The sequence below is a fragment of the Copadichromis virginalis genome, linkage group LG15 (assembly GCF_057382275.1).
Source record: "Copadichromis virginalis isolate Kocher_CV1m ecotype Utaka linkage group LG15, C_Virginalis_male_GT1.1, whole genome shotgun sequence".
Lineage (NCBI taxonomy): Eukaryota > Metazoa > Chordata > Actinopteri > Cichliformes > Cichlidae > Copadichromis > Copadichromis virginalis.
The window spans coordinates 4,677,977-4,704,131 of record NC_140632.1 but is presented as its reverse complement, the minus strand read 5'-3'; the positions used below and the strand labels follow the sequence as shown (position 1 = coordinate 4,704,131).

The 26,155-nt window shown below is 43.0% G+C and overlaps 1 protein-coding gene across 2 annotated transcripts; it reads left to right on the top strand.

Annotated features, from left to right (window-relative positions):
• The first annotated feature begins 1,238 nt into the window (after positions 1–1,238).
• LOC146691576 (mitogen-activated protein kinase-binding protein 1-like) lies at positions 1,239–25,870 on the top strand. Of its 2 annotated transcripts, none has more exons than XM_085431438.1 (33): positions 1,239–1,454; positions 2,722–2,813; positions 4,852–4,914; positions 5,002–5,059; positions 6,311–6,481; positions 6,757–6,894; positions 7,130–7,312; positions 8,343–8,503; positions 8,701–8,890; positions 9,292–9,429; positions 9,522–9,712; positions 9,789–9,880; positions 9,992–10,117; positions 12,338–12,408; positions 13,494–13,615; positions 13,710–13,785; positions 13,901–14,012; positions 14,106–14,169; positions 14,320–14,430; positions 14,598–14,755; positions 14,990–15,027; positions 15,265–15,465; positions 15,552–15,685; positions 15,846–15,967; positions 17,133–17,327; positions 17,640–17,706; positions 18,201–18,356; positions 18,614–18,765; positions 19,094–19,696; positions 19,800–19,887; positions 20,090–20,172; positions 24,049–24,134; positions 25,596–25,870. In XM_085431438.1, the coding sequence occupies exons 1-33, from the start codon at positions 1,359–1,361 to the stop codon at positions 25,827–25,829; spliced, it is 4,572 nt and encodes a 1,523-aa protein (XP_085287564.1). In that variant the 5' UTR covers positions 1,239–1,358; the 3' UTR covers positions 25,830–25,870. The 2 variants fall into 2 exon arrangements, with proteins under 2 accessions (XP_085287564.1, XP_085287565.1); XM_085431439.1 differs by having other exon boundaries at positions 1,306–1,454; positions 18,611–18,765.
• The last annotated feature ends 285 nt before the right edge of the window (positions 25,871–26,155 follow it).

Genomic DNA, 26,155 nt, shown 5'->3' with positions numbered 1-26,155 from the left:
TTTTTTTTTTGGGGGGGGGATTTCATCTTGTCTTTACATATTATGAACTAATCCTGTCTGTACACCAACACCTTGGATTTAAATCAAATCAGATGTGATTGAAGTGCAGACTTTAAGCTTAAATTCAAGAGGATTAAAAAGTATTTTTTGAGATCTTTATGAATAAACGTTCAAACTGTCAACAACCACCTGAGGTACAATCTCTGGAGATCACCAAGTACTGTTGTGGTTCCTCTCTCGAGATGCCCTGTCAGCCCTTTACCGTAGCCACCTTCACTTATTGCTCATTTGTGGGTCTCTGCATTCAGTTTTTGTAAGAACTGCAAACCTGCTCTGTTAGGTTGAGATCAGGTGACTGACTTGGCCATTGAAGAATATCTAATTTGTTTGCCTTGTGAAAGTCTGTCTGATCAGTTTTGCAGCATTTGTCTAAATCCGAGGAGAAATTGTTGCCCTGTACATGTCACAATCCATCCTGCTGCTTCTATCAGCAGTCACATCATCAATGAACACTGACTGAACTGTTCCACAGGCACCCAAACAGGCCCTTAACATCACCTCCACTGTGTTAGTGTGGTTTGTTTTTGCTCATGAGCTGTCCCTCTCCTCCGCGCTTTAATGAATTATTCCTGGTTCTGTCCAGGATCTTTCATGTTTTCTGGCAAACTAATCGGGTATTCTTTTTATGGAGTGTGACCAGTATACATCTCAGTCATCCAGGTTATGGTAATCTAATTATCGCCTTTGTGCAAGACAACGTGAGTCAATGTGTTCAAAAAAAGACACAATCAAAACCTAAATTGCTTTAACTTAAGCAAACAGTCCCATTCACTACGAGTGAACTTCCAGATAAGTGAACCTCTGTCTGCTAATCAGCAGCCTAATAAATTCTTTGGTGGCTCCCCAAAACGTCCCCTGCACCGGTCTCTCTAATCCCATTAAATCAGGCGCAAAAGCTGATGTAATCACTGAATGGGACCAGTTCAGGTTCGGATTAAACCAGTGATGTCACACTGGCACACGGGAACAAGCGAAGAGCTGAGCGGCGACTCCGTCTCCTCCTGTCATTGCAAACGCAGCGCTCAGACGAGACCCTGCAACGACAGAAGAAGAGAACAGCGAACTTACTCGAGAGATTAGCCTCCACATGTCCCACCGGCTGCTGCAGGAGTTCTGTCACACTTTGTAAAGCTCTGCAGCCGGAAGGTTTTAGTCCTGGGAGCAGGATCATTACGCGCTCCCCTTCGCTTCTTCTTCTCCAGCCCGTGTGCGCGCCACACTCCGTCAGTCCGTGGATTGCCACAGTGGATGGTCAGCAGCCCTCAGAGCCGTGCCTCCGGGCTGCCAAGCTAAGAAAAATGCCGGGCGATGGATTCACCATTAAAAGTCGCATTAGGAAGTTTCTGCGTTCTCCATCCACCGGAAAGAACTGCAAAGAAAATCTCACCAGCAAGGTACGAAAACTTCTGATGTGTGAGTAGAACAGCCGGACAGAAGAAGCGTCCCGCTGCAGACCTGTTAGTGCTGCAGGCTTACCTGGAGCTAAAATCTGATCTGAGATACTTTACTGTAATTATTGGAAATCTAAGGTACAAACGTTTCACCTGCTTAACCCTGTAAAACCTGAACCATGAAACAACTGCCATAAAATTCATGTTTATTGTATTCACCAAAAAAGAAATTAAACATCAGCCTCCATATATGAGCTGTCGGTTTTATTGTTTTTACCGCATCCTGTATTTTTGTGCAATTTATTGATGCACAGGTTGTAACAAGTCACGCGTTACAGGGTGGAAAACTGAGAGATAGGCGCTCATTTATTATTATTAAAACAGCTATTGCGACCTGTTGGCAGAGTAGTGATAAATCATTATGAGAACAGCTGGCGTTGTTTATTAAAATGAAGATATTGCAGTGTCTGGACTGGGAACACCTATATTAAGCAAGCATTCACGATTTAATAGCTGATTTACTGCCAAATGTGATGTTTAAACAGTGGCAAAATTGACATTTTGATAACCTGGCAACCCAAAAGGTTGGCTTATTAATTGCTTATAAATGATCTATTAACACTGGTCAGTTAAAAAAAACAAAAAATTTTAATTTAGAGTTCTTAGAAAGCATTTGTTATGATTCTTTTTATTGTTTGCTGATGTTATTATTGCACTTTTGTTAGTAGGACACTGAGGCTCGGCTACATTCATATGTTCACTCAGACTAATCAATGATGCCAGCAGTTGGTTTCTAATTCCCAAGGCAGACACAGACAGGCAGCCAAGCCAGCTGTCACATCCTCACTTTGTCTTTGAGATCTTTTTCTTTTTTCTTTTTTTTTTACGCCTCAAACACCCAAAAGATAAAACGACGACAGTTTTCTGTCTCGAGCCTGTTGTTGGACACGTATCAATCAAAGACACGCTTGGTGCTGCACATCAGCAGCTCAGAGTCTGCTCGTTTATCACAGAGTTTGTGCAGGTGTGCAATAAAGACAATAACGGTGATCAATACTTTTCAGATTTGACAGCCTGAATCTTGAAACTGCCAGGAAAGGCTGCTTTTTAATACATAAGATGCCAGAATGTTGTACACAAACAGCACATTTACTTGTGTCTTTACTGACTTCTCTCTCTATTCTTCTGTCAGCCTCCACTATTTTATTTTTCTTTTCTAATTATGATGAATTCCTGAAAACCAAACCCGCCCTGTGTTGTCTCTCTACAGGTGACTCTGGAAAAAGTGTTGGGCATCACCTCTTCAGGAAACAGCGCTCTGGCCTGCGACCCTCGATCTGGACTTGTGGCCTATCCTGCAGGGTGAGATGAGAGAGACTGTTTATGCGTTGTTATCTTCCTAATCTGACCTTTGACTTATCAGCACTTTGCTCGCTCCCAGCTGCCTTATCATATCTACCTCATGCGGATGTTTAGTGTGCAAATTTCTGCGTGTGTGTTATCTCTGCATCATCTCAGAGGACTGGAGCTCTGTGTTGGTTTTTTTTCTTTATCCCATCCTTGGGGAGGCTGTCTCTGGCACAGTGATAGCTTGTTGTGCAGTATTATTAATTCTTGCTGCTATAGCTTTAATCAGCATAGAATATAAAAATGAGGATGGTTATGCTGGATGGTTTAGATCTGCAGTGGTGATACTGGGGGGGTTGGCCTCGGAGTGGGTGAAAGCAGTGTTTAAAAACAAGCAGAGAGGGTCCTGCCAGGTCGCAACAAAATCTGTGCACTTGAGCTGATTTTGTTCTGGAACCTTCCAACAAAGCTGTATTAATATTAAGAAGGCCAGCGGTCAAAGGGGAAAAACGAGGAGAATTAGAGCAGTATTGCAACAACGTGTAAAGGAGTGTAAGGGTGTGTGTGTGTGTGTGTCTGTGTGAGGCATGCATGGGCACGTCTTTGCACAAATGGTTCTGCTCATCGTTGTACTAAATGGTGCACAATCTGGCAACCCACCTGCTATCTCAGTTTAAATCTGTGCAAGCTGCTCTGTACCAGGTTTCCTGGCACGGTGCAGTTCACTAGCAGGTCCAATGCTGATCTAAGTTCTGCTCACGAGCTAGGATGCAAAAAGGATTTTGAATTAATAGGTAACAATATTATGCGTCCGTTATTTCAATATGGAAAAGTATATGATGAAATATATAGTATAGACTAAAAATGACTCACGTTATGTCTAGTCGTGCTTTCATTTTTCATGTAATGTAGTGTAATCTTCTTTCTGAATGTTCCCTCTAAGGAAGTTATTCTGTATTTTGAAAACTAGACTAAGGACGGAAAATCTTGTGCACTTTCCCAACCCAAGTTTTAAAATGTGTGTGCGCGCTTGTGTTCCTATTCATTTCGTTTTTGTAGGAACACCCAGTCATCTCCAAGTTTCAGTCGTCTAGCTTTTGATTTATGGTGAAGCTGAAAATTTTGGAGGTAGTTCTCCTTCTTCATTAATATATCCAACTGGTGCAATGTACAACTACAAAACGACCCCAGAGCATGATGCTACCACCACCCTGCTTCACAGGAGGTGCATTGTGCTTAGGTTTGACCTTTACTCCGGAAAGGCATACCCCTTGTCATTGTTGCCAAATGGCTCAATTTTTGTCTCTTCTGACTGTAAAATATTACTCCAAGGCTTTTTGGTCATGCATGTTGGCAGCTGCAAACTTCAGCCGAGCTTGAAGGTGTCGATTTTGGAGTAATGTAAAACTCACTTCACTCTGCAAAGTGGTGACACATCGAAACAACTTGTATTTACAGTTCAAAGGAATCATTAAAAGCCTAAAATCATCATTCGTCCATGCCCACGATGAGGGTGCGCAAGCTCCTGACTTCATCTGTATGTTTCACACAAATCATGAATGCAGAGTTTTGACCACAACACACACAGCTGATTTAAACCAGAAAATATTGATGATTTATTGGGGTTATTTTTGTGTTGTGGGGTAAAATTAAATAAAAATAAAGAGGAATTAGAAGTTATCCAGCTGATCTTTTGGTCATTTGTAAGTTTCATAAATTCATTTCTGCACATGATTAGTTGTTTTTTCGCAATCACTACACATGTCAATTATTTAATGCTTTCCTAGAACATTAACAGCACCAATGTTTACAGTGTGTTTCTACTTCTCGCTGTTACCACCAAGGAAAAACTTCCAGATAAAATTCAGCCATTAGCATCAGGCTTTCTTTGGAGTTGCACAGTTTGAATGTTTAAACATTTGCACCTATAAACTCTGTCATTAATTTATTAACATAAAATGGCCATTTTCCTTAAGTATGTGCATCGTTTCTCGACCTGTTTCCATATCAGACATTAATATGCATTACTGCATTTCTTGGTTTCCTTTTGTAGGTGTGTGGTAGTCTTACTGAACCCCAAAAAGAACAGGCAGCACCACATTATCAACACTTCAAGGTGAGTCACCCACGAGTACAGTCTTCACTGAAGCAGAGCAGCACTGAACTAATCATGCTGTGATGTTATCCTCTGTCCCTCTCACAGGAAAACCATCACAGCTCTGTCTTTTTCCCCTGACGGCAAACACTTGGTGACAGGAGAGGTGAGTTTCATCACCCTCACTTTTCTCACTTTGTCTCTGCGGGTAAACTCAAACTTGCGTCTGTCCTCTCGTCTTCTGTTTAGCTTTCTTCGGTTTTTGCTGTGTCAAGTGAACATCACAGTAGGACTGGTGTTTGTAGTAATTCAGATTTACTGCAGAATCCAGAGAATTAGCTTGTTCGCGTCTTCAGTTATCCACAGTATAAGAAGGAGTTAGCGCGCTGTGCTGCGGACACCCCAGCAGGATGGAGGCTTGCTGCAGAGCTCTGTGTTTGCAGCCTCTCCTCTTTAGAGGGCCTTGTTCTGTCGTGTCACAGCGTAATGTGTCTTTTCAGTCAAGCATCTTGAATCGGTTTTGTTGTAGTTACAACGCGGGCCTCGACACAACACGCTATCTTAATCCTCCCCGGCCAATCAAAGCCGATTAAAGACTTCTCTGCATAAGTGGATGGGCAGGCAGCAGTTGCCATGACGACAAAGACCAAAGTTCAAAAGCCCAAATAGACTTGAGGATAGGCTGTTCTCCTGGATTCTCCTGGAATTCAAAGGGAACCATGTGCTAAATTCCCAACGTTAGAATACTTTGAGTAATTAAAACTGGTTAGAGATCGTAGTGGATGTGGTGGAGAAATATTAGAGCCCTCTTTTTAACCCGCTGTGCTCGGTGATCAAAGCTGAGCGCATCACAGCTGTATTAGATGTTTTCCCACAGGCCCTTTAAAAGGAGGAGTAAAAGATATGCCCGAGTGAGTGATCTGATAAGAAATGTCCCTCACACACACACACTCATTCATCAAACAGTAGCTCATTTACATACAGGGGCAGGCTGACAGCGGATGTGCAGGCTGTTTTGTCCTCCTCTTCTTGTGTGTCTTTTGTATGCAGCTCTGTCTTCAGTTGAATGTCACACTATTTCTTTTGGACCTAATAACTCTGACCTTTGAAAGGTCCTTTTACCATATTATAATAGGAGACTACACAAATAGTCTGCTGAACTTTCGATCCCCAGGAGGGAATAATGTGAGCAGGTCAAGGGACAAGTAGACAATCAGAGGACAGAGAGAGGATGATCTTCTAGAGAGATGGACAGACAGGAATGACAGGTGACTCCTGAGCGGAGCCTGTTTCAGTCGACGAAAACATTAAGACCCTTTAGTGTATGAATGGAGGAGTGTTCGCCATCTTACTAACAACCTAACATTGTTTTTAAACGTCGACTCCTCCCCCCCTTACCATTTTTTTTTCTCATCAGAGCGGTCACCTACCGGCGGTGAGGGTATGGGACGTGGCAGAACGGAAGCAAGTGGCCGAGCTCCAGAAGCACAAGTACGGCGTCTCCTGTGTGGCTTTCTCCCCCAATGGCAAATACATAGTCAGTGTAGGAAATCAACATGACATGATGGTCAACGTCTGGGCGTGGAAGGTTTGTCTCCCTTGAAAGTTTCTAAAGCTCAAATCCTACTTGTGCTTTTACACCTTCTTCCGTTCTCCTGACTGCTTTAATCAGGACAATGATGGTTTAATGTCTGATGACTGGCAATTTTTAAGCTCAATTTTTTCAAACTCTAAATGAAAAAATAACTTTAAAGTAGTGAAAATGTCTAAAACCACGTAGTGAATGTGATGTTACACTGTTGAGCAGCGAGTCCTATTGTGTTTTAGTTGTGTGATCTCTTTCGAATGTGTTGTTCTTTGCAGAAAGATGTAATAGTGGCCGCTAACAAGGTGTCCAGTAAGGTGAAAGGTGTGTCTTTCTCCGAGGACAGCTCCTACTTTGTCACAGTGGGGAACAGGCATGTCAAGTTCTGGTATCTGGATCACTGCAAGGCCAACAAGGTATGAGAGGCTTTCCTATCTTTTATTACTGCCTGGAGTTATTTCCCTACCTTTTACTTCTGCTTTATTTTTGCATAACTGAATAACTTTAGTGCACTCTTACATTATGCAAATACATTTGTGAGACCCAGGGATTATTAATTTTCAGCAGCACACATGCAACATTTCAGGGAAGCGCTTTAACTCCTTCAGTTGGAGCTTTATCGGCTAACCATCACCTCTCTGTGCTATGTAGGCCAGCGCTCCTGTGCCTCTGCTGGGCCGCTCCGGGCTGCTGGGAGAGCTGAGGAACAATTTCTTCTGTGATGTAGCTTGTGGACGTGGCTCTAAATCAGACTCCACTTTCTGCATTACTTCCTCTGGCCTGCTGTGTGAGTTTAACAGCAAGAGGATGCTGGACAAGTGGGTGGACCTTCGGGTGAGTGAGAGGGGAGGGGCTGTCTGCAGGTGAAAGGTAGAGGTGGGACTAACCAGACACCCCCACTATATGATCAATGTGATTTTTAACATTTTGTGACATATAAGAAAACAAAACAAAATGAATGAGATATTCATAAATCTCAAATTAAAATTTTGTCAGTATTTGTTTTATCTAATAAGATAAAGTAATCATACTTAAATTATTTGGATTTATGTAATTTTTTGCTGCAAAATTATATTGTCAAGTACCAACACTTTGACTAAAACCTGCCACAAGATGAATTGAACGGGGTCAAGCTGTGATAAATCACCGAATTCAAATCTGTTGAGTCGACTTCCCTCATGTTGTGTTTATTAACAAAGACTCGTTCAGACTGATGCCAGCATGTTGGCAATCTGCAACCTGCATTTATAGATTAGACAGCAGTTACTTGCAGACCTCCGACAGCCTCTCTGAGAGTTGTTGCAGTCAGTCAGTGGTGTAGGACATGAGCCCTCTTGTTCGAGTATTTTAACTTACTTAATAAAAATGATGATATTTGCTCTCCTGAATCTTTACAGTATCGCCAAGCAAAATATTGTGAAACAATGCTCTACTCTTAACTGCCACTACTGTTCATTTTTATTAAATGGTAGCTGAATGTAACATATTTGTTCTTTATGTGGTATTGGCCTCATTCAGCACTAACATGCATGTTCATTTAGTTATTATTTGAGTACAGTACAGGCACAAATGCCTTAGGTCAGTAACCATACGTGTTTATTGAACGGGTGAAGAGGATCTTAGAAGATTTAGAAGCAAGGACAGGTACAGGATGTGTTTGGAAAAGCTCCAACGGGGCTGCTTTTCTACTCCTCCGTAACCTTTGCAGAGGACTCAGCCAAAGCAATGATGTAATATTATCTGCAGGAGCATAATTAGCTTAATTTTTCAGACTTGAATGAATACGAATGTTTACCATTTTCTCAGAAAGACTATGAAGCTATGACTTGTGAGCTGATTATCTGGCATGTGTCTTTCCGTGCAGACCGGGCTGGCTCAGTCGCTCTCTCTGTCTGAACACATGATCTTCTGCGGCTGTGCCGATGGAACGGTGCGAGCCTTCAGACCCGCTGACTTGCACTTTGTGTGCACGCTGCCGTGGCCGCACCCCCTCGGCTCTGACGTCTCCTCCATGACTGAGGCCAGGTGAGGAAGAGCTCAGGAGTAACTCGGCCTTTCTTTAGCACTGATCCACTGCAGGATCAAGTGAGCTCTATTAATAGAGCTTTCTGTCTCAAGCAGTGCAAGCCCGAGTCTCGTCTAAATGTTTTTTATTCTCGAGGATGTCGGATTTTTACAAAGAAAACATCTATTCCTGTTGTCCCAACCTTTCATTCCCACAGTCATCTGTTCAACGCCACAGCGGATGCCCGTTACCCAGACACCGTTGCCGTTACCTATGACCCCGTCAGCTGCCGGCTCAGCTGTGTATATAATGACCACAGCCTGTATGTGTGGGACGTGAGAGATGTGCAGCGGGTGGGGAAGGTGCACTCTGCCCTCTTTCATCCCGCCTGTGTCTGGGACCTGGAGGTAAATGCATGCAGGAGGAAGTGAATTTATATAACCTCTTTAAAAGCTGTGAGATGTTCAGTGTGTTTCCTCAAGCCTCCTGGCTCAATAGGATTACAGCAGTACAACAGATTGGATTCTACCTATTGATTCGGTTAGTAATTTGCGGCACATTGGGGATCATTACACGAACAAAACTGGGAAACTTGGAGCTGTTGTGCTGTTGTACTGAACATTGTGCATCAGAATTTGGCAGCTTGAAACTGGTGATAACAGTCGATGTAAGACAATTCACAGCATAGTGAAACTGCATTTCTAGAAATCTAACTTACAGCATTAATTGTTTCTTAAAATCGTGCTTTTTTTTACCCTCATCTAGTTTATTATTAACTGAACCTCCTCCTTTTGTCACTACTCCCCAGGTGTTTCCAGATGTTCCAGAAGAAGTGGCTTCTGGTTTGTCATCAGGCGCATTCCTCACTAGTTCAGCTGATAACACCGTGAGAGTGTGGCGCATGGACGACTGGACACAAACTCATTCTCCAAACATCCTGAGCCAAGTGAGGTTGACTTCCAAGATCCGTATTCTCTTCAGCTGTGTTTCAAGTACAGCTGTGAAGAGTTACTTTCTGTCTCCCTCATTTCTATAAAGGATCTTTTGAATATAATCTACATCGACGGGAACACCAGCACCTTGCTGGATTCAGAGTGTTCAACAAGTGCGAATTCAGAGGTCAAGTCGGGGGATGGACAGACAGCGGAAACCAGGACGGGCATCAGGACCATCTGTGTCAGCCCAGACGGCAAACACCTGGCATCTGGAGATCGCAATGGCATGCTGAGGTAGGACTAGAAGACTAAGGCTGAGGCTGATGACAGACTGACGTGACCTCTGTCCTAAAACTGTGATATTCTGCAGGGTTCATGACCTCAGCAGCATGAAGGAGATTCTTAAGGTGGAAGCCCATGATGCTGAGATCCTCAGCCTCGAATACAGTAAACCAGAAACAGGTCAGTGTGTGTGTGAGACTGTATTAGTTACTATAATGATGACACGCTTGGAGAATATTTGCACATTGGCTGTGAATACAGTAGGTGATTATGTGGTCTGATTTCTCTCAGGGCTGAAGCTGCTGGCCACAGCCAGCAGGGATCGTCTGATCCACGTCTTGGATGCAGAAGACGACTACAGTCTGGTGCAAACACTCGACGAACACTCTTCATCCATAACAGCCGTCCGCTTTGCTGGTGAGACACTTGAGAAGCTGTCAACATCTGACGGCTAATCTTTCCTTAATCCGACGCTTTCATCTCCGCTCAGCCCCACACAAAGTCCCTCTTTTATTTCACACGCCGCACGACTTGTTTCAATAATAAATGACGGTTACGTGTGTATTCAGGTGGAGTTTTGGTTGCTTGAGCAAAGCCTTTCAGTTGCACTTTGCTTTCTCTTCTTCAGCCGATATGAAATGTTTGCACCACTTACTGTCACGGTTTCAAATGTAGATTTTTGAAGAGGCACTAATCTACTGTCTCTGGACTTTTTCATGAACTGTAAAATTCTTTTACTGATAATAGTGGGTTAATATAAAATAGGCAGTTTGGGGCAAACTACTTTGAAAGCTTAGCTTTTAAGCTACCAATTACTTCATGCTGGAAGAAGCTGAACTGCAGAAATGCTGCCCTAGGGATGAGTCTAGCTGGGTTTGAGTTCCTCTGGTGTATTTCTGCATGGTGGTCATGTCTGCAAATGATGAGTCAGTGGGCAGAAAAAGGATAAGTATTTGGCCTACAGCTGTTTTCCATGTAGAGAAAGAAATGACGAGTTATGCACCGTATGGACAAAAAGTACTGGGCCACACCTCCTCATCTTTGAAATTCAAAGATTTTTTTTCAGTCCCATTAACCTGCTTTCAAAAACATTTATGAAAGAGCGGGTCATTTTAAACTGGTACTTTAATGGGATGCCACCACTGCAGCAAGTCAAAAAAATGTGTGTATTAGTGGTATTACTACAAAGTGGTTTAGAAACCACAGCGGCTCTCACCCCTAAACACCACTTAAAGATACAGAGCGGGGTTGCCCAGTGTAGCAGCACGTATTGCATAGAAGATGCCAGAACACTAAGCTAACTCAATAACTGCAGAGCTCCAAACCTCTTCTGGCATTAACATCAGCACAAGAACTGTGTGCTCCGAGCTTTATGACATGGGTCTCCATGGTGGAGCAGCTCCTGTGGGTGTAATGTTTAGGTGATTTTGTCCATATCGCTTAAATTTCCGTCTCTAGTTCTGCATTATTTACGTGGAAGTGCAGGGATATCAGCTTTAGCTTTGTATCCATTTTGCAACAGACAAGATTGCTCAGCTAACCAGCTAACTTCTTAAACAACATGCAAAACCTTATCTTGGTAACATAAAAGTAAGTTTCATACTAAAAAGGTCAAAGTGTAATTGTATAATAAGCTGCTGTATAATATTGGGGTGTCTCTGTGGTCAGGTTTCAATTTTTTGAATGAAAAGATGACTAAATCCTGGAATGTTCATCTGGATGTCGCATTTTCAGTGGCAGAAACGTTGCATCGCTCATGTGGCTTCTCAGTCTCAGCTGTCTGCAGGCTTCTCCAACCTCATAAACACTACATTTGCATAATGACTGACACCAGCACCACTGACTAACAATGGGCTGTGAGGTCAGTTTCATGATCATTAACATGCAAATTGTCACGACCATTGATCAATCTCCATGAGTGCTATTCACAGAGAGTTGGGGTATAGCTGTAATCACAGCACTGTAAAATAGTGAACAATGTACCCTTAGGCCCCCTCAGTTCACAGATGGCCGTTCCTTTTTCACGTAAATAGCCTCCTTGACTCCCCACTACTGTTCCTCCCTGTCCACTGACAGAGCGGCCACTGGCCTGTAGATGTAAATAGACTGTGGAGTCCTGGCCTGTGTTCTGCCATCCGCCTGGCTAGAGGTTGTTTCCATTGACTTTCAAATGTTGTCCATTACTGATAGGAATTTCACAGTCTAGGAAAGCTAACCTGTCATTTTTTACACCCTCCATGGTGAACTGGATGTGTTTGTTCACTGAGTTAATGTGATCACTGAATTGTGGGACATCCTGAGATTTGATTTTCACCCAGGTGTTATCCACATATGTGAACCGATTACTCGGTGGTGTCCCAGGGTAGGATGGTAGAGTCCTCTTTTCTGCTTCCTCCATATACAAATCGGCCACAGTGGGTGAAACTGGGGAACCCACGGCGCCACCATGTTTCTGCCCTCAACAATGACACACTTGGTCGGTGTTGAGGGCAGGGTAATCCTCTCACACAAATCATTTCTCCTACTGAAAACGTTCCGTCTAGATGAACAGAATCCACTTTCTGGGATTTCCTTGCCTGGATGATTGAACGTGCATGAAGACACGATGACTAAATGCTTTTGTTTTTTGTTCTTTAGCCAATGACAACAAGGTGAGAATGATCAGCTGTGGGGCAGACAAGAGCATCTATTTCCGCACAGCCCACAAGGTAACATCAGATGTTGGATATTACCCAACAAACACACGCAAAAGCATGAGTGACACAAAAAACTCCTGCCAAACGCCAATGTTAAAGCTAATGTATATGCAGGCTGCTAAATGCTAACAAGGTAGGAAACAGCCACCTCATTGTAGACTGGAAACAGTGAACCAGCTATTCTGACTTCATCAAAGTACTGCCTGCGATATTCTTCTGAATAACTAATTCTGGCCACAAAGAGCTTCATTGCATTTGACTTATTTTTTTTCATTAATTCCTCTCATTTAGGTCACACTTATTGGCACAATGGTAACACAATCTGTTTAGCAATTCTAGAGCACAGACCACAAAAGGAGCGTTTGTGCTACAAGTTGTATAACTATGAAATACAAAAAAAGAGAGGAAAAAAAAGGAGGCGACATTCTTTTGCTCTGGAATTGCTTCTGGGTTAGCAGGCCACTTACAGCATTTTTCATAAACTTGAGACGGGATTTAGGCCACTGCAGTGACTCAGAACATTAAGTTGTTTTTTTGTTTTGTTTTTTCCGGAGCGCAGTAAACAAGGGCTTGTTAGTCTAAAGTGAACCTTCTCTTTGGCGTACAGACATTTATGGAGTGCTCATTTTAGAAAGTTGTTGTGACAGGTTTGTGCTCCGGCAGAGCAGAAATGAGCTTCTTCTGTGCCGTTTTCAAGGATGAGCTGCAAAGAGTACCCTTTTCTGACTATGTCTATATGATGATGATGATGATGATGGTAGTGATGCACAAAAGCTGATTCTCTGTGGTCTAAACCTTGACCTATTCTAACTGCCAAACATGTTCAGTCTATTTTCCCAACTCCATTATTGTACGCAACAACTAGCTGTATACCCACCTTTTAATATGCAGATATTGATCCTGAGTCAAGCTGATCTCTGCAGCCTTTGGAGACTTGGCTCAATGACTGTAAAGCTGCGCATATTTCTCTTTGCAGGTTATATTGAGTTCAGCACGCTCAGAATAAAAGTCACATCATGCATTCTGCTAAAATACCCCTGATATTTTCCCTACCCTCCTCCAGCGCAGGCCTGACACTGTCTTGTTCTGTTTCACAGACCGACAAAGGAACAGAGTTCAGGCGTTCTCACCACATGGTGAGGAAGACCACGCTTTACGACATGGACGTAGACGCCACCTGCAAGTACGCCGCTGTTGGCTGTCAGGACCGCTGCATCAGGTAAGCGAGGGCACGCGGCTTCAAAGATACACGAGCTTCGCTAGGAACGTGTTCTTTAAAGGCGCCGGGGCTTATCTCTTCCTTCTCTCTGCAGGATTTTCAACATCAGCAGCGGCAAACAGAAAAAACTCTATAAAGGATCTTTGAGTGAAGATGGAAGTCTGCTCAGGGTAACATTTTTCTCCACAGTTGAAACACCTTTTTTCTTTCTGTCTGTATATATATATATACACACACATATATAGAGAGAGATACTAAAAGGCTCTTTTGTGTTGGGTGTGGCAGGTTCAGATCGATCCCTCTGGTCAATACGTGGCCACCAGCTGCTCCGATAAAACCATCAGCATCTTTGACTTCTACACCGGGGAGTGTGTGGCCACTATGTTTGGACATTCTGGTAACGCAGCTATCACAGAATAAATCTAACCACAATGACAGAGAACATAATGAGCGCTAACAAGCCTTTTTTTTTCTTGTTTTTGTTTGGCAGAAATCGTCACTGGGATTAAGTTTACCAGCGATTGCCGGCATTTGATTTCTGTATCTGGAGATAGGTGAGAAACCGCCTCTCAGAGATGTCCTTGCACCCAGGCCGAGGCAATCTTCTGCCGCTGCAGCTGTAGGAAATGGCTGTGGAAATGTGTTTGCAGATGCTTCCGAGCTGAAATGAAATCTTGAATATTTAATGCTTTTATCTCCCCCAGCTGCATCTTTGTGTGGAGGCTGTCCCCGGAGCTGACAATCACCATGAGAGAGAGGCTGCACCAGCTCAGAGAAAACCCAAACACACCACCCAGCAAAACCTCCAGTCTCAGGTGACGACACCAGCACACCTCCACCTGTTAATTGAGTACATTCTTTCCGCGAACCCAGCGCCGATGATAAAGAGCCCACCTCAAGCGAATGTATTCCCTTCGCGTATAATGACATGGCAACACAGATAGAATATTCATCTTGTTGACTCTTTCGCTGTGTTACCCAGGCGTGAGGTGTACAGCGCTCCTGCTCTGGGGGGTCTGTCCTCTGACAGCGACCGTGAACACGAGGAGGACGACAGAGCGGCGAACGACGATGCCAATGACCCCGAAGACAACGCGACCCATTCTTCTTCCGCCAGCAGCCACGAAGAGGAGGACACAGGTACTGTGTGATAATTGATGACATGAATAAACATAGCGGTAACTGCTTTTGGTTTTTTTTTTTACATCAATGAGGTCAAAAGGGTTTAGTAATAGGTAGACAATCCTCCACTGGTGCACTGCCCTGACATTCGGCTTCTTTGCAGAGTGCAGCAGAATCTGGAAAACAACCAAAATTGTTTTAAACTGACTTCCTCTATTAACTTTGTAATCATTGTGCTCCTTCCTGCAACAGGAGGCTCAGATGAAGGACAGGACTGGGAGCTGACAAAGGTAGATGTTTGTTATGACTTTAAATAAAATAAATCATTTTGGACTATTCTAAGAAAGCACAACTTAAAGCATCCTAACATGCAGTATTTGCTTTTTGTTCCATTAAAGAAAACAAAAATGAAAAAAAAAACCCCGCATCCCTGTGTGTTAATGATGCCATACAGTTTCTTCCATAGCAACAAATGTGATGGAAAGGGTGAATAATTGTACTGTGCTGTGTATAATGTATATTCCCAGCATGGAGTCGTCAGCCAAGTCATCCCTGAGTCCTCAAAGCGTCCCCGGAGGCGTTGGTCTCATCGTATGGGCTCATTGGAAGTGATGGTTAAATCCATGCTGGACCTGACGCAACTGGAAACCTTTGCTCCGAAGAAAAACCCCAGCTGCCCCCCACATGACAGAGAGAGGCAGAGCTCGCTCGGCCTCCAGGAGCCTGTGGTACGTTCTGTTTGTCTATAAGGGAGATATAGGAAGCTGCTTGTGTGGATCCGTGAGTGTATAATTGCACTGCCCGTTTTCTGCAGATGGGAGAGAGACCCAGGAGACATCAACCCTGGCCGGACGCCGACTGGCTGTCCTCGCACACTTCCAGGGACACCAAGGGGACAGATGTGCTCTATCCTGAGGAAAAGGAGGACGACACAAGTCCTCTGGACAGGTAAACCTCTGCCTGCTACGCACTGTTTTGCCCGACTGATTGCAATGCCACTGCAAGACAACAAAAGTCCTTTTCTATTCTCAGTTTGCTGTTTCTCTCTTTCTGCACCCCCCCCTCCCCATTCCTCGTTGCTCCCACGTCGGTGATTCCATTACATCAGCGATTACTGCAGGATGCAAGGACGAGGGATCCGTATCGAGAGCCAGGACAGCCGCAGCCCAGACAGCGCTTGCTCTTTGGATTATGACAGCAGCGAGTCCAGCCCAGATCATATTTTGGATGGTAAGGTCTTACTCTGAATGCATGCAGCATTAAAAAAAAAGAGTCTTTTGTGCAAAAGCTCTGAACTCCAAAAAATGGTGTAAAGCACAGTTGCACTTTTTCAGCAAGTAGCACATGACAGGAGACTGTCTGCTTTAGATGCATTCATGCTTATGCCCTGGTGAGAACATACATACATTATTTACATACTTTCATCAAGATTTTGCAGTTTTTCAACACAAAAACTAACACAAGAAGTCTAAACACCTTAAAAATATGTTACAACCCCCAGTATGTCTATCTCCACGCTGTAAGAGATTCTACATAACTGAAATAAGCCACACAGTTCCCACAAATTTTAATAACTAATTAGGAACAAGAAGCAAAAGAAAACTAGGAAAAGTCTAACCATAAACCATCAGCAACACTAAACTGCTGCCACTCTGACCAGCCTGGTGTACATCCCTGTTACAGCCCTCAAAAACAGTCCCAGTTTCTCACATCGCCCCCTTGGGGAGATTAATTCCCCACATCTGATCTAAGCTAATCCAACATCAAAACTAAATGTAACAAAACTAAAAAAGAAAAATGCATAACATGAGCATAAACCACTCAAACTGCTGCTGCAGTCACAGGAATGTGAAGGGAGTGAGAGAACGGGCTTCCTGACCGCCCTCATAATCGCCTTTCGTCCTTTTCAGTCCATAAGGCCAGACCAGATACTGCAGCATAACTGAGAGGTCTTTGTATATTTATAATGCTAAAAAAAATGTGAGCTTTCTTCACGTTGTGAGGTTTTTTCATGTTGCAGTACTCTCTGCCTGCCTGTGCTCAGTCTCAGGTTTTCTTTCTGAAGTGTGCCAAACGCAGGATTTAAAATCACGATTTAAAATGTCCAGGGGAGCTTTAAAATATCTCTTCAATGTACAGTGAAGCTCATACCTGCAGAGAGGGATTTGGGCGTGCAGAGAGACATGGATTTTATTTATTTATTTATTTTTATTTTATTTCGAGGCTCGATAAGAGAAATGTCAGATAAAACTACCAGGCTGGTTATTTCTTAAGGATTACAGAGTACCTGCTGCCCCCCTCCCTGTGTGTAAAAGCTGTATCAAGGCCACTGAAGACTTTGGTTTCTCTGTCATACTTGTGTCTCTGCTGCGTCTAATTTTGCTTTCGCTTTCAGATCCTGCAGAGGCAGAGTATCTGAGTGAGAACAACTCGGATGAGGAGAACGACGAGAAGGAGGTGGACGAGGAGCGAAGGGAAGGGGTGACGAGCATGGACGAGGCTCTCAGGACAATAACGGACAGTGGCGGATGCGATCGAGCGGATTTCCTCAAGCAGAACTTTGAGACGCTGTCGGAGGGCTGCACTACAGGTAACACAGAACACACAGGCAGGCGTGCTTTGAGCTTTAGGGAAATAACCTTATTCTCTTTGTTGTTGGGAGCCAGGGGCAGAAGATTGATACCCTTTTGATGTCTAGTTATGACTAATGTATAGCCTGTTTGTGGCTAACACCTCCAGACATGGAGAAAAGAATTATTGCTTTATTTCCCAGACGTCTTTAAATGACCTCACGTGCAAATTCAGACACAGTCAACACTTATTATCCTCTCAGTCTCACTTCTACTTCCTGCCTCTGTCTCAATTGTCTTCCTTTTTGTTTTTTCTTGATGTCCATCCACAGCTGAGCAGAGCAGAGTCCCGAGGCTCAGTATGTCTTCACGCTTCCTGGCCGGAGGACATAATAACCGGTACTGCCTGACCACTTCAGACCAATGTGGATTCAACAGCTATAATTACAAACCCATGCGGACTCTCACACGCCGCTGTGTACTTTCCCTGTCTAGTCAAGCTGTCAGTTTAAAGTCACATTGTTAACCCTCTACGGGTGATTTTGTGCAGGAAATTGTTTTCTTTTTTTATTCTTGGAGGTGGAGATATATAAGTGTAAACAGCTTCATATTTTGGGGGCTAAATGATGTCTAAGCTACTGTTAAAGAGGCGGCTCTCTGCAGAAGTCTCCAAATCCACCTACCAGCACATCTAAAGCTTGCTAATTCACATGGTATATCTTGTTTAAGCAGTGCAACCCCCTCCTGTTTAAAGTTTACGCTAACTGACTGCTGGATGAGGCTTCATATTGACTTTACAAACCTGAGAGTAATATCAATCTGCACATACGTTAGGGGAATAATGTGTGTCTCACTTATCTGCTTCTCTTACCCGGTATTACCTTTCTGCGCAGAGACGTGCTTCTGTTTGCCAAAGCGAACGGGAAGGAACAAGGCGGCCGCTCCATTAAGCCCCCGGTGTCAAAAGTGCGGCCCTTGATGGAAGATGGCGTAAGCGGGAACGCAGAAAATAAGAGTCCCGTGTCCCCTGGGAAAGCTCAAGGGCCAAAGTAAGAAGAAAGCACATACATTAAGAGGCGTCATGGGGGTTTCATTTTTGAGGCAAAACCGGATCTGCGAAACGTAAAGTCACTAAATGATTCTAAAAGATCAGTATGAACAACATGGGGGGATAGATGCTGTGTCACAAGGCTATGTCAGCACAACAGCAGACATTTCACTGTGCTTTATTCCTGCCAGTCATGTGACTAAAATACTCACGTGTGCCGTGAACAGATGGTAAAGTTGCTGTATCGCGTCTCAGCAGGGCTCAGGAGAGAAGCAGTCCACCCCAGAAGACGACGACCACAGGGTCCCACCTCTGGAGGTTTTCTAATCCTCCCCCCAAAGCTTCGCTGCTGCTGGACAGGACGACGTGCATCCAAAAATCGCGCTCTGCCCAGGACTTGGCCACGCGCTGTACGTTTGATCCGGTTTCAATTCACTCATTTATTTGTCTGTGGTTCCTGTAATGTTTGTGTCTGATTTTTCAGTGAACTACAGTAATTCCATCCGCTGGCAACTGTGAGAAAGTTAATCTGCCTCAAGAGTGTATTTAAACATAATTTGCATTGCCGACTTACAGTTTCTTTGAAATTTGCCAAATTAATCAGTGTATTTTCCCACATGAGTTGAAAGTAACTGCTTTGTAGTCTTCTGAATCAGTTCATAACACTTTAGCACGTGTAATTTAATTCTACTTTCTTAGAATTAGTCATATTAATCTTCTCACTGTCTTTTTCTGCAGCTCTTTCCTCCCCTCTGCCCTCTAGTGACCAGAGGGAGTTGCACAAGAGACCTCAGCAGCTTTTCCTCAATGAACCCTCTCCCAGACCTTCCTCGTGCTTTTCTTCACACTCCTCTGGGTCCCCACAGTCATCCCAGTCCCCACTTCCATGGGAGAGCCCTAAACTCAAGCCCCAGCACTCTTACATGAACGCCACTGCTAGCTCTGTGGCAAAAAACTGGTCCTCCTCTTTTGGAGATGCCATCCATATAATGACCCCGCCAGGATCCCCCTTTTTCTCCAAGAGGAGGAGGTCGTCTGTGGAGGTAGAAACTGAGCCTCCCGTGCTCGCCTCATGTCCTGTCCTGATTTTCCCATCGTCTGCGTCGTCAAAAGATTCCCTTCCACTATCAAACATTCCCTCCTTGACTCCACCTCATCCTACAGCCAGCCAGAACGTCCCTCCTTCTCGCATCCCACTTCCTAAGCAGCCGCTCAGCCCTCGACGCAGCCTGTGCCTGGAGGTGAAGCCAAGCTCAAGTTGGTCTGGAAATATCCGCAGGGCTTCTACTCCTACAACAGACCCCGGATGTCACCATAGAGCTACTCCCCTAAACAAACAAGGTCAGAACGCCGGCCAGTCGTGTACTTTTTGATGTCTCCACAGAGCTAAGGAGCCGATCGGCTAACTGTGTGCTTGAACGTGATTTTATCTTGTTATTTTCAGCATTAGGCAGGCACCTGTCTCTAAGTTTGGATTCCTCTTTGTCATGTTCCATGCCTGTGAAGCAGAAAAGGGACTCAGTTTCTGAGAGGTGAAGTTTTATATCACTTGTGAAGACTTTGCTAGATGTTTTTTAACAGTCGCACATCAAATTGCTAGTTATTTGCTTCATACACAATATGAGTTGGCTGCAGTGGTATTTGTTCATTGTATCTGTTCAGTTCTGGGTATCTTATATACAAGAATTAGTACTGCCACTGCAACTGACTTACATTTCTGGCTTTTATTCCCAGTGCCAAGGAGCCAGGTCAGGTGGCTGTAGCTAAAGAGTGCCCTCTGGTGCCTGAACAGGCCCACACATCAAGCCCACAGCCAGGTTTGTCCTCCCACGACTTCTTTAACCAACCCTCCTCTTATTTGGGTGGATGCCGTAGGCATCCACACTATTGAGATCCTGTTTCTCTTTATTCTTTATCCTTTATTATTCTAGTTGCTCCGTTTCTTTGCCGCTTAACTACTCCCTCAGTTTTCAGCCGATTTTTACCATTCAAACTCTAAACTGTTCTGCTATTTCTGCTTTCGACTGCTATATCTTTTGGTACTTATTACTATTATACTTTTTAAAATATTACACTTTTTTCCTTTAATTTGTCCCATTGAAATGAATGGGAAACTTCTACAATTCTGCTAAAACTTGCTTGTCTTTGAAACTTAACTACTTCCTCATACTTTCACCTAGAAACTCCATTCAAACTTTAAAACGTTCTCAGATGATTGGGCTATTCCTGTGTGATTCAGCTTTTTCATATCTGTTACCGTTTTCATGTAATGACTCTTTAAGTTTTCAGTTACAACTTTGTGATTTTTCAGAAAATACATGTGTTGCTATGGTTGCTATGCAATTAACTCCCACTGCACACTCGTCCGTTCTGAATTTTCTCTTCATGTCTGAACAACTCCTTGCTACTCGCTCAATTTCCACTCAACTTCCACAAATTATACATCAAAACGTAGGTATTTTTGCTGGCTTTAAGACAGTGTCACTATAATTATTGTGAGAGTTACGTTTTTTTCACAATTTGCCTCGAAGTGACACATGGTCTAAAAACTCCCCATTCAAAGTCTATGGGGAGGTTGTGAAACTCAGAGCTGAAATACTGAAACTGAAGGCATTTTCAAATCGTCATATCTCCTTAACGAAGCAAAGTTAAGACATGAGGCTTGTCCCTGTATATCTTCAGACACTCCTGACACTCACAATTCAAGAATTATTTTCTCACCTATTACCGTTCTGAGATGAGTTAGACTTGTTTGAGGGGTGGAAATCTGTCCTCCTCTCATTTTTCAAATTCCGAAAATGAAGCCGTTTCTTCTCTCGTCATATCTCCGCGACGGAGATACAAAGAGCTATGTAAATCGCAGTCAAAGTACACCAAAGTCCGCTGATTCACCCAGTGCAAGAATTATGCTTCTATCCCACCTAGTTTTTGAGTTACACGACGTTTTGTAACTCCAAAAAACGGCGTTTTTCGCGTCTCACCGCGATCTAATTCTGACTCCTCATCACCCTTTTTTTCAAAGCGCCCGCCCCCTTAGAGGTGGCGCGATTGGTAATGACACCGCTCTTCAGACCAGAGGTCGTGGGTTCGATTCCACCTTGGCCCACATGTTTTTTTTTTAACTACAAATTTATACACTATCACAGACCGGTAATTCATATTGATAATTTATTACAATTCTGCAAAGTTTAATGATTTTAGCAGCTTTTCTAATATGGACCTCAGATTCTGGTTAACAGTCTATGGCAGAAATACATACAAGTACACAGCCTGATGAAGCAGACAGAAGCAGTACCTCTGATTGGTTCCGCAGTTTCACCTCTTATCAGCACAAATCTCACCCTCTTCTGCTGTTTTCACCTCTTTTCTGCTAATTTGAGCTTCTGTTCCACAGTGCACTCAGCCTCTTCTGCTGTTTTCATTAGAATTTTAAGCTTTTCCACCTTTTTTCAGTTACGTGAGAACCAGTTTGGCTCAATGAGTAGCTGAAAAATATCAGCCTCTTCTGCTGTTTTAGCAGGATTTCAGAGTTCAGCTTTTTCACTTGTTTTAAGCACAAATTTCAGTTTCTTTACCTCATTTCACAACAAAGTTCTTCCTCTTCACCTCTTTTCTGCTAATTTGAGCTGCTGCTCCACAGTGCACATTTTCCCTCTCATCATATCTTTGCTTGTGACCAGAACTCATTTGGCTCAGAGGGTAGGGCATCTGTCGTGAGACCCGGTGGCAGAGGTTCGAATCCTACCTGTGACAGCTGCTACACATGTTCACTGCTTGCATGCGCTCTGCTTTCTTGACACTCTCCAGTGTGTCATTACACATACAGCCATCTTCAGCAAGCACTTCTGCTTCTACACTTCTTTTCAACTCGGCTTTTTGCTTCTTTACCTCTTTTCAGCAGAAATTATTCCTCTTCACCTCTTTTCTGCTAATTAGAGCTCCTGCTCCACAGTGCACTTAGCCTCTTCTGCTGTTTTCATTAGAATTTTAAGCTTTTCCACCTTTTTTCAGTTACGTGAGAACCAGTTTGGCTCAGTGAGTAGCTGAAAAATATCAGCCTCTTCTGCTGTTTTAGCAGGATTTCAGAGTTCAGCTTTTTCACTTGTTTTAAGCACAAATTTCAGTTTCTTTACCTCATTTCACAACAAAGTTCTTCCTCTTCACCTCTTTTCTGCTAATTTGAGCTTCTGCTCCACAGTGCACATTTTCTCTCTCATCATATATTTGCTTGAGACCAGAACTCATTTGGCTCAGAGGGTAGGGCAGCTGCCGTGAGACCCGGGGGCAGAGTTTCGAATCCTACCTGTGACAGTTGCTACACATGTTCCCTGCTTGCATGCGCTCTGCTTTCTTGACACTCTCCAGTGTGTCATTACACATACAGCCATCTTCAGCAAGCACTTCTACACCTCTTTTCAACTCATCTTTTTGCTTCTTTACCTCTTTTCAGCAGAACTTCTTCTGATTCACCTCTTTTCTGCTAAATGTTTAGCCTTTTCACCTCTTATTAGCACAATACTAAGCAGCTTCTGCTAATTTCACCAGAATTGTCAGTCTCTCCACCTCTTCTTTGTAAGAATCAGTTTGGTCCAGTAAGGTGAGACGCCGCCTATAGATCAGAAAGGCCAGGTTCGAATCTCGCTCAGGGCAATGTTTTTTGTTTTTTCAACTTTTTCTGCTTTTTTCAGCAGAAATCTTCAGCGTAAGGCATCCACACAGCATTTTCGCAGGAAATGCAATTTTTTCTAGTTGTTGCTACGTCCCCTGATGTTTTTCAGTACTGCCTGTCAGTCTTATCTGTCTCATATTATCTGCCTGCTTCCAGTTAGACCTTTACAAGGACGACACATGACAGAACAACAAGTTTTAAATATCTGCTTTTTTTGTTACATTTGTTACATTTATATTTGTTACATTTTGTTACTTTCATTCCTTTAGCTTCTTTGTCTTCAGCCCTCTTCTCGCCTCCCTCTAATATCAAAATATGGATGATTTTCATAAAATTTGCACATTTGTACTTCCTGAAAAGGATGAACATTTTCCGTTATGGCCTCATGTTTGCACACCAGGTACTGTTTTCCATTATCTGGGGAAATTTGCAGGTGAATTTGAATATTACTTAGACTCTGCTGTGACGTCAAATACAAAGCCTCAGTTAATGGGCAGTGCAGAGTTTTCCTCACATTGCTCACTCGCTCAGTAAATAAAAGGTATCTAATAGTTTTAAAGTGCTCTGGTGAATCTTACAATAACGCCATCCCCTTCGTCATACTTCCCTCCCGGCTGTTCCCTGAATGATAAGCGCCTTTCAAAGGCCAGGAATTTCTTTTCGCTTCATTTCAATTTGAAAAACACAGAAACCTTAAATGGCATTAAGTGATAGCAGCTCTGTACCTGAAACTGTGTTTTGCTGGATGATATAAACTGTGAAATCAGTTTTCTTAGTTTACACTGTTACAGCTCTGCAGCTTTTTGCAGCAACCTCCTCAACTGTTTGTTTCTTTTCTGATACCAACTTTTCCCTCTTTCTTTCTTATATGCTCTTCAACCTTTTGCACAACGTTTACCGCTCTCCTACTTCGCTCGATAACAGCGCACGCTTGTGTTTGTGCTATTTGTGCTTCTGGGTTTGGTGCTGATTTTCTGCATGCTGTGCCATACTTGAAATTCATTCTCTCTATCTCTCTCTGCAGATCGCTCAGTCACCTTGGAAACTTGTAGGCAGGTTGTTACCGACCTTCACAGCAGTCTGCGGAAAACTGTCATGTTATACACTACGGTCAGTGTGTGCGTCTGTGTATATGAATGCGTGAAAATGGTGGGTGGATGGAGAACTTGATAGAAAGCAGGAAACAGAGAGAGAATAAGACAAAGGGGAAAAGCAAACATCTATAATCTGATGAAGCGAAAGAAGAGATAAAGGCACTGCCCATCTGTGTGTGCCCCTGGCTGCCTGTTGACTGCATGAACTGCATAAAAGACATGTGTGTCTGGGCATTTTAAAGCCACCCATTTTAAAATTCTCAACATGGCTTTCACCTTGTTGTTTTTGCTTTGTTTTTGTTTTTTAAATATAGTCAGAAGTGACTACATTTAAACAAGAGGGTTAACTGTTATCAGCTAATGCTAGCTAGCTTGGTTAGCATGCTAGCTTGGTTAGCCTGCTACCCAATCTATTATCCAACCAAGGGTTAGGGTATCAATAAAGTATCAATAAAGTGTATGTGTGCACGCATGGATCCAGATACCTGCTGATTAGGGTTGAGTAATGAACACAGGAAATTGTAGAATTTAACTCACCAAAATCTTAGCAGGGACTTTTTGGATGGGACGCTAGTACAGTAAACTACACAGCAAGCCACACTGGAAGGTACACTATATAGATAACATTGGTCACAACCCTTAATTTTTGAATTCACGTGTTTTCAATCCCACTGCCACATGTGTATATAATCAAACACCTAGCCATGCAGTCTGCTTTTACAAACATTTGTGAGAAAAAAATTAGTTTTCAAGAGTTTACTAAATTTAAACGAGATGCTGTAGTGTAATAGGATGCCACTATGCAAAAAGTTAGCTTGTGAAATTTCTTCCCTCCCAGATACTACATGATGTGATATTACTGTAAAGTGGAAGCGTTATAGAGCGGGGTTGCTGAGTACTGAGGCACATATTTTGTTAAAGTCACCACAAGCACTTTGCTGACTCAGTAACTCCTGTGTCATTATCATCAAAAACTGTGTGCCGGGAGCTTCATAGCTCATGGGTTTCCAGGGTGGAGCAGCTCCTGTTGGTGTAATGTGTAGGTGGCCTAGTGAAAAAAAAAAGATTTAAAAAAATATATACTTACCAAATAAAGTGTATGTTTTAGTACATTAAATGGTGAACAGGATGGGTGTAGCTACTTTTGCCATTCAAAGTAGCTACAAAGTAGCCCATATTAAATGCTTAACAGATTTTAAATGGGTGAATTATAAAAACATTCACACTTTGTTATGAAAGGGAAAGTGCTCTATAAGAACTACAATCATTTTCTATCTGGTGGAAAACATGTTTATTTCTTCTGTAAAGTTGAGTATTTTAACATGAAACGGCATGGAGACTTGACTCTGCTTTTGGGCAAGCCTCAAGTGGTCGTTCAGGGTACTACAACTTTCACTCCATCATTGGCTTTCCTTTTAATTTCTGGAAGTTTGGATGGCTGACTTACTTTATATATGCATGTGTTCATTAACAACAGGTACTACAACATAGCCAACAGACCAGTGAAGATCAACATGAGATGAGGAGCATCCTGTCCAAGGCGCTGCTTACAGTTAAGGATGAGCTGGACTCTCTGCCTCATCCTTCCTCACCCCAATCTGAAGGGCCCCCAGGGGTAAACTGTGACAGAGAGAAGGCCCTGGCTCTGCTGGAGCAGTACGCTGAGCTGCTGGTGAAGTCTGTAGAAAAGAGACTAGACACCAAGACCTGAAGAGATAGACTAATGTTTGCAGGGCCCATAAACCAGGAGGAGAAAGATTTGGAAAATGGATGTTGAGTATTATTGTCTAGAATATATATATATATATATATATATATATATATATATATATATATATATTTTTTTTTTTTTTAATTGCCTTACTTTCACATTGCTGTTGCTCTCCTTTCTCTGTGGAGCATTTTTTAAACTATCTAATTGAATTTTTCTAAGTGAATGTTACAAAGGGAAACACTGGAGGTACAAAGGTGATGAAGTCACGTGAAGAGCAGAGGTAGTCCAAAACTAGAAGACCACATGGGTTTAAAAAATATGCC